At 36.5% G+C, this 19700-nt stretch overlaps 1 protein-coding gene across 5 annotated transcripts; it reads right to left on the reverse strand.

Moving 5' to 3' along the window:
• Nucleotides 1–13213: 13213 nt before the first annotated feature.
• Nucleotides 13214–17211, reverse strand: LOC141596686 (uncharacterized). Of its 5 annotated transcripts, none has more exons than XM_074416914.1 (5): nt 16957–17211; nt 16266–16418; nt 15068–15267; nt 14473–14613; nt 13214–14073 (listed from the first exon to the last, which is right to left on the reverse strand). In XM_074416914.1, the coding sequence occupies exons 3-5, from the start codon at nt 15140–15142 to the stop codon at nt 13789–13791; spliced, it is 501 nt and encodes a 166-aa protein (XP_074273015.1). In that variant the 5' UTR covers nt 15143–15267; nt 16266–16418; nt 16957–17211; the 3' UTR covers nt 13214–13788. The 5 variants fall into 5 exon arrangements, 4 of the variants coding, with proteins under 4 accessions (XP_074273015.1, XP_074273013.1, XP_074273014.1 ...); XM_074416912.1 differs by having other exon boundaries at nt 16266–16619; XM_074416913.1 differs by having other exon boundaries at nt 16533–17211.
• Between the last annotated feature and the right edge of the window lie 2489 nt (nt 17212–19700).

Below are 19700 nucleotides of genomic sequence, written 5' to 3' on the forward strand. Positions count from 1 at the left end.
AACCATGTAAAAAAAAAGCTACAGTACATATCAGGTGTTTAATCATCACCACTATCCACCCAATTCATGGCTGCAGGGCACATATCAGGTGTTTCAAATGTCTAAACAAGTATAAATAAATGTCGAAAATTTATCGTCATTTGAACGATCACTTTAGGCATATCATTGTTATTGAATAACATCTCAGATGTAAATGCAAGTTAAAACAATCAATGTTGGGATACTAGTAAAGTCAGCACACTAGAATTCAGAGAAAAGAACAACGCAGCTAGCGATACATCATAATAAACATTATCAGTTAAGCAAAGTGACATGCCAAATCCTTTGATCAATAATCAAAAACCATCTCAGGCCAGCATGTTTTGAGATGATCGAAAATGATTCGGTTATCGAAGACAAGCAAAAATATAAAGGTATGGAGTTATGCTGGCCGAGTTACATCAATTCAAATGACAAATTTTGGAAGAACGTATGGGATAAACATGGAAGCTGCTCAGGCATGTCTATATTGGAATATTTCACAAAGGGAGTAAATGAATGCTTAAGCCTCCTGGCCATCCACCTTAGTATTCTTACTGCTTTCTCCGAAAAAGGTATGCAAATAATGCAAGGTCTACTCTACTTTACTCAGACCTCTATGTTTGTCAGTTTTTGCCACTTTTACTCGTCAAAACACTGTAAAACAATCGGGAGACACAATTTTCCCTCAAATTCACTATCCTTTAGACTTGTGGGAAGTCTTGAATTTCAAGACCCATCTGAAGATCCATCCTACTTTCCTAACCCACTTCCTTTATCTATGATCTCATCCCTAGACCAGACACATCCTAGTTTAAGCTTTTGCATTTGAACCCACAATAAAGTCGGCCTTCACATACTGTTACTGCAGCTATGACTGATTGACTGTGAGTATGCTTATAGTTTGGGCCTCGAATTCAAATCAATATGAAGTTGTTTTTGATAATCTTGCAACTTGCAAGGGTGCAACTATTTGCTCGACAATCGGCATATTAACTTTCTAGTGAATAAAGTACAACTGGAAGAGGGGTTTTGTAAAGGAAACCACTGATATTTTTATGCCTCATTGAATATTCCTTGTAACTTTCTAGGTACTAAATTTCGGTTACACCAATTATATAACCTTGTTCATTGATGTAGGATTTCAATAGGAGGAATATTCGTGTGACAATTGAAGAATCCAAACCAAGGCTCTATTAATGTGAAACAAGTATCTGCCTTTTGGAATATCCGGCTAAAGATTACTACAATGCATTGCTCAATCATTTCGGTGTGGCTCCAGAAATAAAGTTCAAGGAAAAAAAAAAAAAAAAAAAACTGCTATCTATCCGAGGTTATATTTTTTTGTCAATTTGAACATCCATTTCATTAACTGTCCTCCTAACGACGATTTTACTGCGGAAACCCATCTATTTTCCCCGAAAAACGTATGCTATATGCTGAGTAGCTGATTATATCATCCGAGATTCCGACTAGCAATTATGTACTCCTATGAACTAATATCAAACAACAATGAAATCAATAAATCAAACGGCAATTGAGAGATCGATTATACGTACCTATTTAGCTGATGACGATGATGATTAATGAAAGGCGCGATTCAATTGTGATGAACAATTGAGAGATGAACGAAAACTTAATAGTAATTGAATTGGATTCTGAATAAATAAGGGCGAAATAAAATTTGTATAGTAGTTGAATAATAATCGAGCGACAATTGAATATGAAATGAATTAGGGTTTGGAATTTCAATGGAGGAGATAGATCGAGCGCTTTGATGTTTTGGGGAAAGCACGAAATGAAATTTCTAGAGTTTTTCTATAGCAATTAGCGGTTTGATACCAAAAGTAGCCGCATTTTTTAATTAAAATTGATTATTACGGAGTATACTATTAAAGTAGATATTGGGTGAAAAAATGGGTCTACGCTTATAAAAGCGTCGACCATAAAGCGTCGGGAAGGCAAGGAAATTGTAGTAGTGAAACAATAATACAGAAATAATGTTGGCAATTATTGAAACAACAAAACTCTAAAAAAATGTTTGAAAACTTGAATTATTATATTTTTAGTAGATCACGATTTTATGGTTGGCTTCGGACTAGTTAGTGCGAAAGTAGTTGTAACTTGTAAGACATATATCTAACATAGTTGCACGCCTTTTTTTATCGGGTGTATTTGTGTTTATGTTAAAATGAGGAGTGCTTTTTAGATATTTGTAGGTCTTAAATGTCCTACATAACTTTGTATGTTGTCTTTATTTTGAAAGACTATTCATGCTAATTAATTACATTGTGTGTTACTTCTAATGAATTTCAAAGTTAACAAGATAGGGACTTGCCTACCCAGGGCACCCCCTAAATCCGCACCTAAATTCTAGTTTAATACTCTCTCTTATTCATTTTAACTCTTCTCCTTTCCTTTTTCATCTATTCATATAATTCTCCCCCATTACTTATTTAGTAAAGTTTTATACTTATTTTAATCATCTTACCCCACAACACTCATACTTTATCTTATTTTAATCACCTTAGCGCACAACAATACTAATTTTAATCATCTTACCCCACAATAATACCTTCCCTCTCTCCAATTACCTTACACCACCACAATACTTTACAATAAAATAATTCCCCCCTTAATTTGCGCGCCCTTTTGAAAGGGGAGAGTTAAAATGAATAGGAGGGAGTATATGACATTAGCTAGAATAAGCAATTTATGTTAAAAATTTCAATATCAAACGCTAAACGAAGTCTTAAACTGATTAGTTGTTACACGTACGCAATAAATAATGACTATATTTAGAAGGTAATCACTCGAGTAAGTAATCATTAGCTAATATACTATGCTTTAAAATATATAATCCCTATAACCATATTTTATTCCAAAAACTTTTAAAATTGAGATTGTTTTTATAGGAGTATTATTACTTTTATTAGCATTAAATATAAAATTTTAATAAATTTACCTATTTTCGGATCGGGTCACAAGTCGAGCTAGTCTTGACCCTAATTGTGTTGGTTATCATTGGGTCAGGTTGTTTTCAGGTTCAGATTGAAAATAAAAAACGGGTTATTTTCGGACATGCTTCGATCGATTTTTCGTGCTGGGTCATTTTTGGAAAGAGAAAAAAAGAACATGCATCTGATGTAATAAATCAGACTCCTTTTAATAACTGGGCTTACATGTATTTTTCTAAGCTTTTAAAGTTTATAAGTTATATTTTAGTTTTTTGGTTGTCAAAATTCAAATTTAACTGAATTTATATATAGTTTTTGGGAAATGTTGTATTTTTTTTACATTAATGTTTAAGTAAACAAACTCAAAAACTCTATGATAAAACTTATAATCTTTAAACTAAAACTCAAAAGTTTTAGGGATATTCTACAGGATACCCCTATGTTATTTTTGGTTTTCTAAGGGGTACCCCTCCTTTTCCACAAAAAACTTTGATCGCCTATAATTCATGGTCACGAGTTCGGAACTCGACGACTTTTATTTTCACAAAACGCGGGGTAATGAGGCACACGGCAGCCAACATGCCCAATCGAACTCCTACAGGACACCCTTAAGAGGCGGGAAGACATGAAAGGGAGTTGAGAAGTTAGCTCAAAGCTCGGCAGCTTCCCTGATAGCACCCCCAAAGTAGCTACTGAACGTTGAGTACTCGATGTAGTTGGGTCCCTCAAGCATGCATGCATACAAAGGGAGTACATGGATTGCTTGGTAACTAGCATCCTGCAACACTCCAACAGTCCTAGAACGACAGTAAAATTATCTAAGGTACGCCCCTGATGGCTTTAACGTGATTAAAACACCTTGCGTCATGAACAAGTTTACTTAATCAAAATATATTCTGCTCCCTTAAGCAGAATACAAAAACAACGTTTGAAAATTTCATCTGCCCCACGGGCAGAGACAACAGACAAAATGTTTGAAGATTTTAAAAAGACTTGCGCCACACAGAGCCAAGTCCCCAAAACCAAGTACTTTAAAAGCAAAGCAATTAAAAGAGGCCTAGTCCATGACTATCCTCACAACAAAATCTGCTTCATCCCCCCACATGCTCTGGCTGACGCTCTTCTGTAGGAACAAGACCTGATTCAGTAGCTGCAACAACTTCCTCAATAATAGTTTCCTCAGCAACAACCTCCTCCATGACAACATCCTCAGCAGCAGTCGTAACCAAAGGGGAGTTAACTTCACCAGCGTCAGGCATCAGAATGCTGAGATCAGAGGAAGTAGGAAAGGTTATGTTAAGTTGCCTTTCCTCTTCCTCCAGATCCTTAGAGGTAAGTGACCTCTCAAAATCTGCCCCGCATGCCATTGACTTTACCCTGCCAGGTAGCATAGATGGCGATGTTGGTGGCTAGCTCAGACAGGTCCCTGATCTTGGCTTCAGCCCTGGACAGACTGGCAGACGCGGGGTTAGAAAAAGAACGTGGATTATTTATAGCAGGTAGCAGAAATAAATGAAAATGTGAAGATGTCAAGCAGAGAACATACCATGAAAGCATTCACCACCTTCAATCTTAGCCACATGCTCAGGGTCCATTTCATCATATTCTTGAAGGGATATGGGGAACAACAGTTGATCCATGGTAGACCAGAAAGGGGCCTGCTCAGGATTGTCAAACCCATTAGGGATGCGGATGGTGAAACTTCCCTCATCAGCAGTAGGGCTGGATGGCGGAGACGGAGGAAAGCGTGATATATGGGTGGCCTCCACAAGCCTTGGAGCATAACAGGGAGTAGCACGAAGAGTAGAAGTAACGGGAGCAGTCTGGGGAGTAGGTTCAGTTGCCCTTTTCTTAGCTGTAGGGGCAGAAGAGCTGTTATCAGCCCTCTTCTTTGGGCTATCAACCAAAGCCTCAAAGACGTCGCGCTTAACACTGCCTGCAAATCAGATTCTGGGTGAAGGAGTCCATTAGAATATCCAACATACAAGGGCCATCATAGGGTAACTGACAGCAGCGTAAAGGGAAAGTAGAAGATGAAACCTTACTAGATGACATGTTGGATTGTTGGTGACTTAAAGAGGTAGCAAGGGTAAAATTGGGGAGAAGGTCGGGAAACTTCCTTCTTTCAGCGGGGATGGAGTAGAGTTTGGTAGCCGAAGCGTCTTTGTTGTCAGATTTCACCGGGTTACGAGGCTTTGCACAAAAATAAAAGGTAAGAGGGTGAGCAATGCGAGAAGGTCAAAGACAACAGGAAAGCAGCTTACTCTTCGTTAGGATCCAAGTTTCAAAAACATAATCCGTGGGGAAGCTGATAGAGTCCACCTTAACATAGAAGAACTCCCCATACCATCCCTCGTCCTTCGATTTCGACTCAGCTTTAGGAAGTTTTCAGAGCCATCCCGGGATCTGAAAGTATACTGACCCTTACTAAGGGAACGGGCCTCAAACCTATAGGCTAGGTCCTCAAGACCAATGTCAGCGTCCATATACTCATTCGGAGCCAGAGAAGAAAAAGGAATCCGCCAAACATGGGGGGATATCTGAGCCATTGGGAATCGATTCAAGAATAGGAATTCCTGAACCATTTATGGAAAAGGGAATCGCAAGCCATATTTGAACGGGTATAAGTACATGCATACCCAACCCTTCATGAATGCTTTTTGGCCAGCGGTGGGGATGTGAACCTCAACGCCGTCACCAAGGCCAAAATACTCCTAGATCATCATAATTTCATCAGCAGTAAGCGTGGAGTCGCAAGTGTGTGGGTGTTCGAGGATATTTTAGGACGGAAAGAGTTTATCGAGTTCAAGGTTATTAATCGGGGAAGAAGAGGAAGAGGATTGACGGGTTTTTCCCATAATGTGCGTTGAAATTTAACTAAATTGATCAAAGAAAGTGGATTACCTGAGAATTGAAGGTCAAAGATCCGGTGAGAAAAGGCGAATCAAGAAGACGAAGGAGAAGATGAAGATGGAGGGTTTTTGGAAATTTGGGGGTTTTAAGAATAATGGAAGAGAGAAGGAAGGAGTTGGGCGGTTGGAGTATAAGTAGGAGAGAGGGAAGGATAGTGGGGGCAATTAATTGGGCAAGTGGGGCGATAATGATGAGTGTGTGGGAAGCCGAGTAAAAGACTGCGCAATTTCAATCAGTTAATTTCCCGCTCGTCACTTTGAAGCGTGTCTAGCAAGAAATTATGGGCAAACTATTTGGGCCGTACACATAGGCCAAGGAGTAAATATCAATCTATTTGGCGGAAGAAGATATTGGCCCACGGGTAGCAGGATAAGGGGAGCTGAATAAAAGCCCATTAGGAGAAGCACGACAGCCTTGGAGAACAAGCAAGCTAAATCCTATTAGGGTTTAATCCTATATAAGACGAAAGAAGGCAATGAAGGAATTCATTCACAATCACACAGCAACCCTAACGGCCTACCACACTAGCAATATTAGCTGTCTTCCTCGTTGTATTCGTGACCTAACATTAACTATTTGCTAGTGGAATACTTGGAAGGATATCGTCATCTCCTTCCCGCGGTCGTTTCCCACATTAGGTTTTCCACGTCACCAAATCTCTTGTGTCAAATCTCTCATTATTTACGTTCTTTAATACTCGTATCACAATCATACAAACGCATACATAGTCATTCATTCATACAATATCACTCGATTAACATATTATACCGCTCTAACCCTAATTCATATTGGTAAAAATTATCAAAACATGTAGTATACAAAATATACAGGGTTATTTGCGGACTCTGGATGTCTTAAAGACATTGAGCCAGTGGCGTCTCCAGGATTCTAGTAACGGGGATGCGGATTTCTACGAAAGTTTTTTATCATTGAAAATATTATTTTATCACCACTATAAATAATAAAATGATAAAATATTTATCTTGGTCATCCATAACACCAAAACATTTATAGAATAACACTTAAACTGTTAGACATACTCGTATCGTACGTAATAAAGGTTGCTTAAATGAAAATAAAAATTTTTGAGGTTCTTACATGAATACATCCAAATAGCTAAAAGTACTAATTAATACTGTATAACCTAAGTATGATACAGAGTAATAATGCCATGAATATATGAAATGGGCTAGAAGTTGGAAATAATGCTGCGTTTTTGGTTGATGAAATGGGCCAGCAAAGCAAAAAAATAAAATGCTAGTAGTTGGATTTGAACCTGAATGGCAGGGGAAAGAAGTTAGGACTCAAACCACTGCACCAATTAAATACTACTAAAACATCTACGCTGTTCTTTTTAGTTATTTTTGTTGTGCAAGTGCATCCACCGCATCCCGTGGATACGCCTATGCATTGAGCTTATGTTTCCACGAGAATATATTGTAATAAAGAAGTTTTTTTGGCTTTTTTTTTTTTTTTCTAACAAACTATTTATCCCTTTAGAGCATCTCCAATGGTTTCTTTCTAGGGAGGACTTAACACAATTTTTATAAAATAGCAAAGCAAGTAGCTACCATTGGAGTGAGGAAAGATTGATGTGGCTTATGAGCATTGTAGCTCTACCAAGCATGTAGCTTGGTTTTAAAAAATAAAAATAAAATAAAAAGTAAAATTTATAATTGGATAAAAATTTGATTGTAGGACCCATAAAGCTAGAAAGTGTTGTAGCCAACCATTGGAGCGGTATGTAGTCGAAGAGCAAAATAGCTTAAAAAACCGTATTGGCAAATTAAGCTACAACGTGTTGTAGCTGTCCATTGGAGATGCTCTTAGCGTCCATTTTAAGGTCCACGTCATTATTCTTAGGTTTTTGTAAGAGTTGCACTAAAACCGCTACTTAGAGCATAAAACCACATGCTTGTACGATGAATGAGCCATTAAGAAATGTTTTTAGAAGTTAACTTGAAATTTAAACATTAAATATACATATACCCAATGAAAAACAATAATCTTTTATTAATGGATTACAGTTTTAATAAGAGAACACATAAATAATTAGTACAAGAGGCAAACAACACCTACTGATATGGTCCAACGTACAACAAGAAATACATACGGTAAAACAAACTAAACATGTGAAATAAAATTACAACAAACTAGGTTAAACCCGTGAAAATTCACGGATTTGCTATAAAAAACTCACAATTAGTAATTATATGTAATTATGTAAAACATACAAATAACTAAAAAACATAATCCATTGCTTTGTGATGAAGATAAGTCAGGTTTAAATATGTTTGTAACCGATATAAAATTTGATATTTTGTAAATGTATCATTATTTTAACTTATTTGATTAATTTTTAGTAATTATATTCTATTTGAACGTTAGGAGTAATCATTGCATATAATAGCATCAATTTTATTTTTGATCAAATACTTTATAATAAATATTTTATAACAAAAATTAAGTCTCTGTATATTATTATATATATTCAAGATTGATAAAATTAGTTATATAGATGTATTGAGCCATACTGCTATTAACACCTTTAAAACAATTATATGTTCATTCAAATGAATGATTTCCATTTTCCACTAATTACTCGTAGTTGATAAGTTCAGCCCACTTTATCCTGTATATGCTTTCGGAAATAATTACACCGTGTAATTTGGAAAAAAAGTACTTGAAAAATTATTTTCAAAAAAGCTCCTATAAAATTTATATTTGGATTACTATATAGTTGTTCATAAGTTAACTATAAAATCAACTAAAATATTTTTAAAGAAGATAGGGAATACATCATATTTTATTTTAATTTCATTTTTACTATAGGAAGCTTTAAATTTGTTGCCATATTTATATTTTGAACTTACTTATTCCATTAATTGACATGTCATCTTGATACAAACATTCCAGCGAAAAATAAAGAGCGTTCATCAAGTTTTGCTCATAAAATGTCGTGATTTTGTTGATTACTTCTTGCACGTGCCCTTGATAAAACCTGAGCATTTAATTTTTCCACAACATGACTTAAGAATCGCCTTTGAGCATGATTCATTTTCCTTTCTACAATTGCTGGCCACTGTCAAATTTAATTATATTACAACGTTAGGCATCATTTAAATTATAACGTTACATATCACCGGTTGGCCGGGATGTTAAATAAGATTATATAACCGGTTGTACAAGAGAATTGTACAACCATAATAATTCTAAGCCAGTTTATGTACATTTTTTTCAAACTTTTAAAATTTTTGAGTTACTTCCTCCGTTTCATTGAATTGTTTACGTTTGCTTTTTGGGCACTATTCATAAGTGAGAAGAATCTCCAATACAACTTTTAATGTATAACATAAAAGATAGTCATGTGAGATCTTTTTTAAATCGTCTTACCGAGTGCATTAAAAATATCAATTTTTTATAATTTTTAATGATAACTAAAGATATGAACAAAATAAAACAAGTATTGACATACGTGCATAAAGCAAACGTAAACTATATATCATATGGAACAGAGGAAGTATCTTTTAAATTTTTTTTTGTGTTAAAAATAAAAAAAAATATAATGAGCTTCTATAGAGTATACTCCCTCCTATTCACTACTATATTTTATACCCGTGCATTGCACGGATTTTAAATTTGACTCTCTTTTAATTGTTGTGGACCTTTTTAATCATTTTACAGAGTGTTCACAATCATGAATTATCCTTAATATTATAAAAGTTAAGGCAAATAAAATAGTCAAAGGGAATAAAAAACATTAAAATCAATTCACATGGTACAATCGAGTCTTCCATATGAGAAACTACATTATTACTTGCCCTATTTATTATATTCTTCACAAATACAGTAGATTAAAAAAAACCTGAAAAGAAAAATAATACGAAATAGAATTTGACATGGCCATTAGTTATTTACACAAGAGAAGAAAAAACGTCTAAGTGCAGAATGTCTATAATGAAAAAAATTGATCTGAAATTCGCTTTATTCTCAAACTTACTCCAATAAAAACATAAAGAACTCAATATCGTCACCCATCACCAATTCACCATTGACCCAACTTATGAAGGATTAATTATATCAACCCTTTTGTCATACTCATTTGTTTGTCTTTTTTCTTACTTGTGAAAGCTATTTTAATCCAAAACAAATAAATGATTGAAACGGAAAGAGTACCACTCTTGCGTATATATAGGGTGTAGTAACCAATTCTCAAAGTATCGAATCCTACAAAAGTGAACGATATATATTAGTAACAAATTGATAAATCCTCACTTGTTTAAAGTTAGACAAATAATTGGTGTATAACAACAAATTAAATCTTTATACATGTTTTTATAATGAAAATATATACATTGTTGGTTGGTTAAGCCGTTAAGGTACAGATTTTTTTTTTTATCTCCTATAGTCCTATTCCATACACTTTTAAATGTAGAATTTTATTCTCGTTTTAGATCAACACAAATTAAAAGGTAAGACAGATAAGAGACCCTCATATTTAAACCTCCATACGTTGTCGCATTTGAATAAGAGTAGTCCGTGTTTTATTTAGATTTGTTAGCTTATAAGCTAATAAGTGACCAATGAAATTTATTAACCCGGTACTGATTTCATTCGATAGTTCTATTCGTTACATATCACCTTAACATATTAGCATCATAATTAAAATATTAACCTATTTAGACCGATTTTTTAGTAAATCTTATTTGGGGGTATTTTTAGTCATACGCATTATTTTACTATGTGAGTAATGTGACCCTATCATTATTACTTGCCCGATTTCTCCTCTTAATATTTGTTCCACTCTCTTATTAAATGACACTATAATATTGAAAGTATTTCTCTTTTTTTATTAAATGTCATCTACTCATCTACATGTTTTTAAGAGGCGAAGATGATTAAAATCCATGGCAAATTGGCAACACATTGACTTTCTTTGAGATAGAATATCGCATATGGTATATCTTTAAAAGTAATCCCATCAAATATGGATTCTTTTATTTACGAATTCGTCTCTTCATTAAAATATTGAAGATAAGACCATTTTCCCCCTAAATCCGCAATTTTATTTCTAAGCTTGTTCATGAATTTCATAATATATACTATGTCACACCGTCATCCAATTTTTTCATGGACTTTACTGGTCGTTGATGGTGGAGCACCCAATACATCGAACAATCAATATATACTTTGTTTAATAAACGTGTCTCGTAGATACATAAGTAAAGTAGACCAAAACCCAATCACGTAATACGAATATGTCTGAAAATAATAAGATTTTTGTAGCGGATTTGGCTAAAGACTCCGATCATATAAATATCTAAGGTCGTGCGTGAATTTACCTTAATTACCTTGAATAAGTATTTGATTAATCCTCTTAAGCATTCAATCTAGTTCCTGCACAACCATAAATATAGTACATCAATCTTTTAAGAATATCATAATTAAAGGGATACAAAAACATGCAATAATACACATATAGGTTATGTAAACTCAATATATCAAAGCCAAGATGCAATTAGGCAAGAGAGTTAACTTAATTAAAGCAAATGAGCAACGTAAATTACAAAGGGGAAGGGTAGAAAGTTTATAGCCCAAATAGTAATAATACACATATTTGGCTGCGTTTTATTTTTGGATGTGTTTATATACTCTAATATTGTATAAGAGTTCTAGATGTACTATAATTTCAATAAACATTCTACTTCGACAGTGAAACTCTATCTTCATAAATAAATTACACAGTTAAACTCTATTTTATAAATAAATTTAACTTATCTTAACTTTGTTGTATAATTATCTTTATCTTCAAATATTATCAAGATTAAAAAGTATTTAAATAGGTAGTTTAAAAAACTTGGAGACTACCACGTGCTTTCAAAAAAGCCTCTTATATATATATATATATATATATATATATATATATAGGGTCGGGGTCAAGTGCGAACTAAAGTACGGTGCGAACTGTACGAACTACCACTACCATCCTTATATTGAAACAATCAGTGGTCCTAATTAAATCTCTCACTCCCGCATAACAAACACACAAATCCTCCTTTGTATCTCTTTCCTTCCATCACCATCAGGCGTCCACCGGCAGATCTGACCGGACTCATCCCTCCGACGAACCCCGACCTAATGTAGCCTCCGACGAACCCCGACCTAATGTAGCCTCCGACGCACCACCCTTTCATCTTCATTATTAACACCCCAACACCTGTCTCCATCTACTGACGACCACCGGAGCACCGAAACTCGACCACCGATAGAAGCTGAGTCAAAAAAGCCCTTAATTCCATTGTTGATATATAATTTGTTGATAAAATTAATGTTATGTGGCTTTTGTTTTATTTCAATGGTGGATCGACACAATTTCGTTCTCATTTTTCCTCCTTTTTCGAAAATTAGAAGACTTTGATGGTGTTTTATGTTGACGAAGCCATCAGGTATTCAAGTTGTATCATGGATGAAGAAGTTTACATCTTTCATCTTGATTTTTAATGTGGGTAAAAATGGATTAAGGTCATATATTCACTGAATAAGATGTTTTTTTAGGCTGAAAGCTACGATGGATTCTCTATTTTTGTCTTAATTTCAATAATTTTGCCTTTAAATCATTTGATTCTTAATTATTTTCTAATTTGGAGTTGTTAAATCCATAATATAATTTAAGAAAAAAAAGAATGATTATGAAATAATCTGAGGACTAATGTTAAATTAAGTAAAGAAGAATAAATGTTAAAGTTGGTAACATTTGAAAGCATGTAGGGTATCATGTGTATCTAACAATGTCAAGACTTGTATCTATACTGTTTTAAAAACGCATTCGGAGACAAAAAAAATGTATCTAACAACTTAAATGAGTGTATCTACTAAGCTAAAAGTATGTATCTAGTAACTTAAAGAGGTATATCTAGTAACTAAAAGAAGTGTATCTAGCAAGTTAAAGGTATGTATCTAATAACTTAAAGAAGTGTATCTAGTTAGTTAAAGGTATGTATATAGTTACTTAAAGAAGTGTATCTAAATCTAAAGGTATGTATCTAGCAACTTACAAGAGTGTATCTAGCAGACTAGCAACTTGAACGTAGTTAACACACCTTTAATAAATCGCTCGGTAGCTGATTTGTTATAAAAAATGACAATTTATGATTCTTTATGAAAGTTATTCTACAAGATAAATTGCAAAGAAGAGATAATCCTAACTAGTGGAGTTTGGTACTAGTGTATTACCATCACCAATTAAGATAGATGCCCTACTTTACCAAATTCCATTGCAATTCACTCCAAATATGAAACGTAAAAGCTTCATACAAAAACCATGATAATACGTTAAACTTGATTCCAATTCCTTAAGGCAAGTTCCTTGTTTGTAGGGCAACAAATACATGAAAACTTAACTTTCGTGATTATGAAAGTGGCGAACCAACTACCAAGATACCCATATTACTACCTCAGATACATATGTAATTACTACCAAATACACATGGTATTGTTACTGGATACACAAATCGACTTGTGTATCTGCTAATAATAGCATGTGTATCTGGGCTACTAATTTGTGTACCTAGAGTACTAGAGTATTATAAACCATTTCAAAAACTAGTCCCGGAATCAGAGTTGTGGCCCCCCTTGGATATTCTGCCGGTAACGCGGAGCTTAAGCTCCTTCATGTCTTCTCCGGAGAAGAAAAGCGCCAACTTGCGTTGGATAATAAGACCATCGTGGCTGTCTCACTTTTCGGTAACTGTCTCGAATGCTTCTTGGAGGTCCATCACATGTTAATTTACTCCCATATCCACCCACCTCTAAGCTGTGATTATACTTTCGAGCTTCACTCTCATCACCCATGAACCGAAGAAATGCCATATAAACGGGAGCCATGCCAAGCTGGAATGCTTCAAAGTGCAAGCAAAAATACTGACCAAAGCAATGGAAGACCTGAAACGCGATATAACAGTAAAGCAGATTCGTCAAATTTTACAAGCTTAAATAATTTATCTAACTGTTCTGCCAGCATCACGACACGATGTTCGTGTTCCATTATTAATTTATCTTTATCTTCCAGGTCCCTCAACAAAGCCAGAAACTGAAACTGTGCTGATTGAGCTGATGCAGCACTTGCATCTGCTGTAGCTCGAGTGACAGCGAGCTTAGCTCGAAGATCATCAAGATCATTGAGGTACTGCATTGCATCACAAGTTGCAGTCAGCAAACTAGGATCATAACACTGATATATGACAAGTTTAAACTTTACCGGCACCAAAAGTCGAAACCTTGAACGAGATGGTTGAAAACTTGAAATGAGTCATTCCTGTCACAATTTTTTTTAAGTGTTGATCTCATACATGTTTCTAGTGAGACCAATTCATGTGTACTAATTTATCTATTGACTGGATACGAAACAAGTTCGCCAGATAATGTTGCTGAGTTTGTTTCGATCAATGGAGACGTTCCACATTTGGTCATAGAAAACACGAAATTAAGGGGTATCACTGCAGAAATAATTTGACAAAATCCACCACAGGAAAAGTAATTGTCTATTCTTCAGTGAAAAATGATCTACAAAATTTGTCAAAATTACCTTAGCATTCTGAATCAGACGGAGTTGAGGGAGCACTGAGATGGCCTCAACAGACATGCTGAATAGCCACAAAAACCGTATAAAAATACTATATCCTCCTCTAGGATGGGCTAGAGCTGCAGCAAAAGCGCATGGCAGTAACTGTAGACAAAATAACATAAGACACATTTAAACATAATTAATTAGATGGTGTCAAGCTAATGCCTCCATGTTGAGTCATGAACATGTGTAAGTTGTTTTTTTTAGTTGTCTTCTTCGGTACAAGAACTCCCAGTAAAAAAGTAATCTTATCAAATGTAAAATAAGATGATATTTTGATTTTGGAAAGTTTGCTAACAATTTCACGATAACTTTACGTTTACGATGCATATTTGACAAATGCGTAAGGGACCTTACAAGCAAAATGATTTAGAGTAAGATAAATAACATTTCAAAAATGTTTTACTACTTCAACCTTTCTAATAATTCAGCAGCATTTAAAAGAGAGGCAAAGATTTTAGAAATCACACAACAGAAGCATATTGTATAAAACTCCTTATGGAAACAGAACGTAGTAAGCAAAGAGAGTATCAACAAGATGGACGGAAAACATTACCACATAATACAAGGGCATGTTGTCTAGGTCTTTCAGGTAACTTGATTTCAATTTAACTCGCATCATATAAATCATCCAAAGTGTAGCGCCAAGTATAATGAAATCGAGTACACGATTGATATCCCAATAGAATGAAAAGGTACATGTGAGTCTTGAGACTAGATAGATTGCTGTGAGCTCTAGAGTCTTTAGTGAGAGACCTATGAAAAAAGCCGATACAATAATAGACATTAGAAAAGTATTGAACTATGCTCATCCAAATCTACCAACAAGGAGCACGATTCAAAACTAATTGTACTTCGCCATGGTACAGGCTGGCTAAATAAGAAAGCAATACACAAAATATTAAGGCAATACACAAAATAGAAAAGTATTGAACTATGTATCTAGCATGGCATAGATGTGTATCTGGCTTTTCAGAGATGTGTATCTAACAAGGTAAATGATTGTATCTAGCTAGTTAAAGGAGTGTATCTAGCATGGCATAGATGTGTCTCTAGCAAGGTAAAGATATGTATCTAGCAAGGTAAAAGAGTGTATCTACTTTGTTAAATGAGTGTATCTAGCTTGCCATAGATGTGTATCTAACAATGTAAAAGTGTATCTAGCAAGGTAAAAGCATGTATCTAGCTTGCCAAAGGAGTATATCTAGCAAGGTAAATAAATGACTATATCTAGCAAGTTAAAGGAGCGTATCTATCATGCCATATACGTGTATCTAGCAAGCCACAGATGTGTAGAGGCGTCAAAGACTGAATCCATCTGAATTATTAACTAATAACTAGAGGACAGAGGTGACTGACCATTCATTAAAGTATGGGACGGACGTGAGAATAATGAAAGCAACTCAAGTATATAGGCGGCTAGGCGCCAGACTTCAGAATAGCCTAACATGATTACCAATAATTCCGTATAAAATACCAATAATTCCGTATGAAATACCTCCGTCCCAACGCTGCTCCCCCAACAAGTAACTAACATTATTCTTAAAATGGTAATGAGGATGTTTTGTACTGTCTAATCAACGCATAGAAATTGATTAGAAAACAGAAAAATCCAAGCACACTGCAATGATTCACAAGTTACACACAAATATAACTAAATTAATCAAACAATAAAGTACCAAAAATTGATTGAAAGCAACAAAGAAACAGGAGAATTGGAGAAGAACAGAAGTGTAAACCAATCAGGAGCTTACACCAACAAGATTATGGGATGTGAATAATCAGCAGAATGGAACTGGTGGAGCCTGCAGTGAACTGTAATTCAGCCGCAACAAGGAATTTTTTTGGGCATTTCGCTCCTTCAGAAGCAATTTCTTGTAACAACACAAGTTGTTCCTCAACTACTCCTAAAAACACACAACATACGATTATAGACTCAAAGATGATGGACACAAGATTATGTAGATTATAATGAAGAAAGGCCATTCCTCTATCATACGTGTATCTAATAGTATTCATACATGTATCCGGGGATGGTACTTCATGTATCCACCCCTAAATTATGAACTTCCATCGCCGTCGCCGCCGACCAATACTAGCACATCACCCTAAAACACCAAGAATACACCGCGTCCAGTCCGACCACACCAACCTTACCCTTACAATTACCCATCACACCAATAGTCGTCGCCAGATGCCACTAAACCCCGCCGAGAACATCCCAGGCACCCTCATGGCGCCGGCGAGGAGCCTGCCACCTGAAGTCAGGCACCACCAACCACGACCACAATTGACATTAGCACCTCTTCCCACGACCATCACCACCAAGTGGTTGTCAGCAGCAACCCATTTATTTGCGATTAAGCAAATAAAATATAGTTTTTAGTAGATCTAAGGATTCAAATCAGAAAGTTTTTAAAAAAGAGTGAGATCCGAGTCACATACTCCATCAAACCGTCGACTTAGTGATGTCATCGCCGCGATGTCGTCGTGGCGGTACGAATAAATGGTGATGTCATCATCAATAATCGACTGGTGGCAGCTCCGACGGGTATTGGTAGTGGTAGTTGTGTGTATTTGGGATATGGAGGGACCATAAATGAGACAGATGAAGTGTAGAAATATGAAAATGAAACACACTAAAAGCAAGGTCGCCGGAGGTGGAGTTGTGACAAATCTAGGATACGACACAATAGAATGGCTTGCTTTATTATTCATCGTACGAACGTACTTATAGAATTACATACGACAGCTAGGGCAAATAACCTAAGCCCAATAGACACGTAATACAAACGGGCCTTGTTACCCCCCCTCAAGTTGGAGCATACGGATTCAGAATGCCCAACTTGGATATCAACAATCCAAACTTAGAGGCGCCCAAGGCTTTCGTAAGAACGTCAGCTAACTGAAACGAAGTAGGCACATACGAGGGAGCAATCAGGCCATCGGTAATGGCGTCACGGACGAAATGACAAGCAATTTCAATATGCTTCGTACGTTCATGAAAAACCGGATTTTTAGCAATGTGCAGCGCGGATTGGCTATCACACGAGATAGGTATGGCAGCGGAACGTGAGACACCCAAATCGTGCAATAAGCCTGTTAACCACTGAGTTCACATACGACAGCAGCTAACGCACGATACTCAGCTTCAGCGGAAGAAAGAGAGACGGTTGGTTGTTTCTTAGTTTTCCAAGATACAACAGACGATCCTAAGAACACAAACCAACCTGTAAGAGAACGACGGGTGGTGGGACAAGTGCTCCAGTCGGAGTCACACCACCCTTCCAAACGCAGATGAGCGTCAGCTCGTAGCATAATTCCTTGCCCAGGAGTACCTTTCAAATAACGCACAACCCTGAGTGCGGCATCCCAATGATCTTGACGCGGAGCGTGCATATGTTGGGAAAGAATATGGACCACATACGTAATATCTGGCCGAGTCACAGCCAAATATACAAACCGGCCAACAAGACGTCGATAAGCTGCTGGATCATCCAGTAGCGGACTAGCAGAATTTCCTAATTGATGATTCTGGACAATTGGTGTGGCCACGGGTTTACTGCCAAGGTAGCCTATTTCAGATACGACATCAAGCGCATACTTGCGTTGGCACAGAAAAATTCCTTCGGGATTACGAGCCACTTCAATTCCCAAGAAATATTTTAATACGCCTAAGTCCTTCATATGAAAACAGGAATTAAGATAGTCCTTGAAAGCAGATACGGCAGATAAATTATTACCCGCTACAATCAAATCATCAACGTAAATTAGGACATTCAAGCAGACATCGGTCTTAACCATTGTGAATAGCGAGTAATCATAATAACTTTGCTTAAAACCATACTCTTTCAAGGCTACACCCAATTTTGCAAACCAGCATCTGGGAGCCTGCTTTAGACCATATAGAGACTTACGTAATCTACACACCATACCTGGTACCGGAGATTGGAAACCTGGTGGCATGCGCATGTATACTTCTTCAGTCAGGTCACCATGAAGGAAGGCATTATGGACATCCATCTGGTGTAAAATCCAATTACGTGAGGCAGCGACAGCTAGAAAAGTACGAACTGTACTCATCTTTGCTACTGGTGCAAACGTCTCGTCGTAATCAATACCTTCTGTTTGATGATTTCCAAACACAACCAATCGGGCCTTTAGCCGTTCTATCGTAGAATCAGACTTGTACTTAATTTTATATAACCATTTGCTACCAAGAGCTTTCTTACCAGTAGGCAAAGTCTCTAAAGTCCACGTACCATTTTCTACAAGAGCATTCATTTCCGTCTCCATTGCTTTACGCCATCCTTCGTCCTTCACTGCTTCTTTGAAGGACCGTGGCTCTCTGTGCATTGTAATGGCTGCCAAAAACATACGATGCTCCATAGAAAATTTATCACTAACAATGTAATTAACAAGGGGATACGGCGTACCTGAGAGTGGTGATGTTACGCTGACCTGAGAGACATTGGACGGACTGTCATTGTGACCTATACTTCCAACAACATAATCACGTAGGTTTTGATTAGGTATTTTCGTACGATGACCACGCCCTAATACTGGAGCAGCACCCGTGTCATTATGGCCAGCTGTACCGCTTGAACCCGCACTACTCTCTTCACTATTAGTAACCTCTGCCTCTATGACCGTGCCCGACTCACCCGCTGGTTGTTCAAGGGGGATGTCAACATCACCGTGAGCTACACCCTCTTCCACCCGTGATTCTTCAATACAAACGGGCTCATCCGGAGAATCCCAATCGACAACATAGTCATTGGACGTAACAGGAGATGACGGAGAGGTGAGGGGAGCATTGTGAAACGGGAACTGATCTTCATAGAACGTTACATCCCGAGAGACGAAGAATTCATGAGCATCAAGGTCATATAAATACCAACCCTTTTTCCCAGCGGGGTACCCCATAAATGCACATTTACGACTACGACTCGCAAATTTATCGGATTTAGCTTTCTGATTATGTGCAAAACAAAGTGAACCAAAGACTTTGAGACGATCAAACTGAGGCGGAGTCTTGAACAATACCTCATATGGAGTAATACCACCCAACAAAACAGATGGAGTACGATTAATCAAATGTGCTGCAGCCAAAGCACATTCCCCCCAAAATCGAATCGGAAGATTAGCTTGAAATCGCAAGGCACGCGCCACGTTAAGCAAGTGCTGAT

This window comes from Silene latifolia, chromosome 8 (assembly GCF_048544455.1).
Source record: "Silene latifolia isolate original U9 population chromosome 8, ASM4854445v1, whole genome shotgun sequence".
In the NCBI taxonomy this organism is placed as follows: domain Eukaryota; kingdom Viridiplantae; phylum Streptophyta; class Magnoliopsida; order Caryophyllales; family Caryophyllaceae; genus Silene; species Silene latifolia.

What these genes read in the sequence shown, in the direction of transcription:
- LOC141596686 (XM_074416914.1), bottom strand. Translation starts at nt 15,142, where the DNA reads ATGATTTATATGATGCGAGTTAAATTGAAATCAAGTTACCTGAAAGAC. An exon ending in ACATGCCCTTGTATTATGTG is followed by an intron (nt 14,614 to 15,067) that starts GTAATGTTTTCC and finishes TTTTGTCTACAG; the next exon opens with TTACTGCCATGCGCTTTTGC. An exon ending in GTCTGATTCAGAATGCTAAG is followed by an intron (nt 14,074 to 14,472) that starts GTAATTTTGACA and finishes GATGCAATGCAG; the next exon opens with TACCTCAATGATCTTGATGA.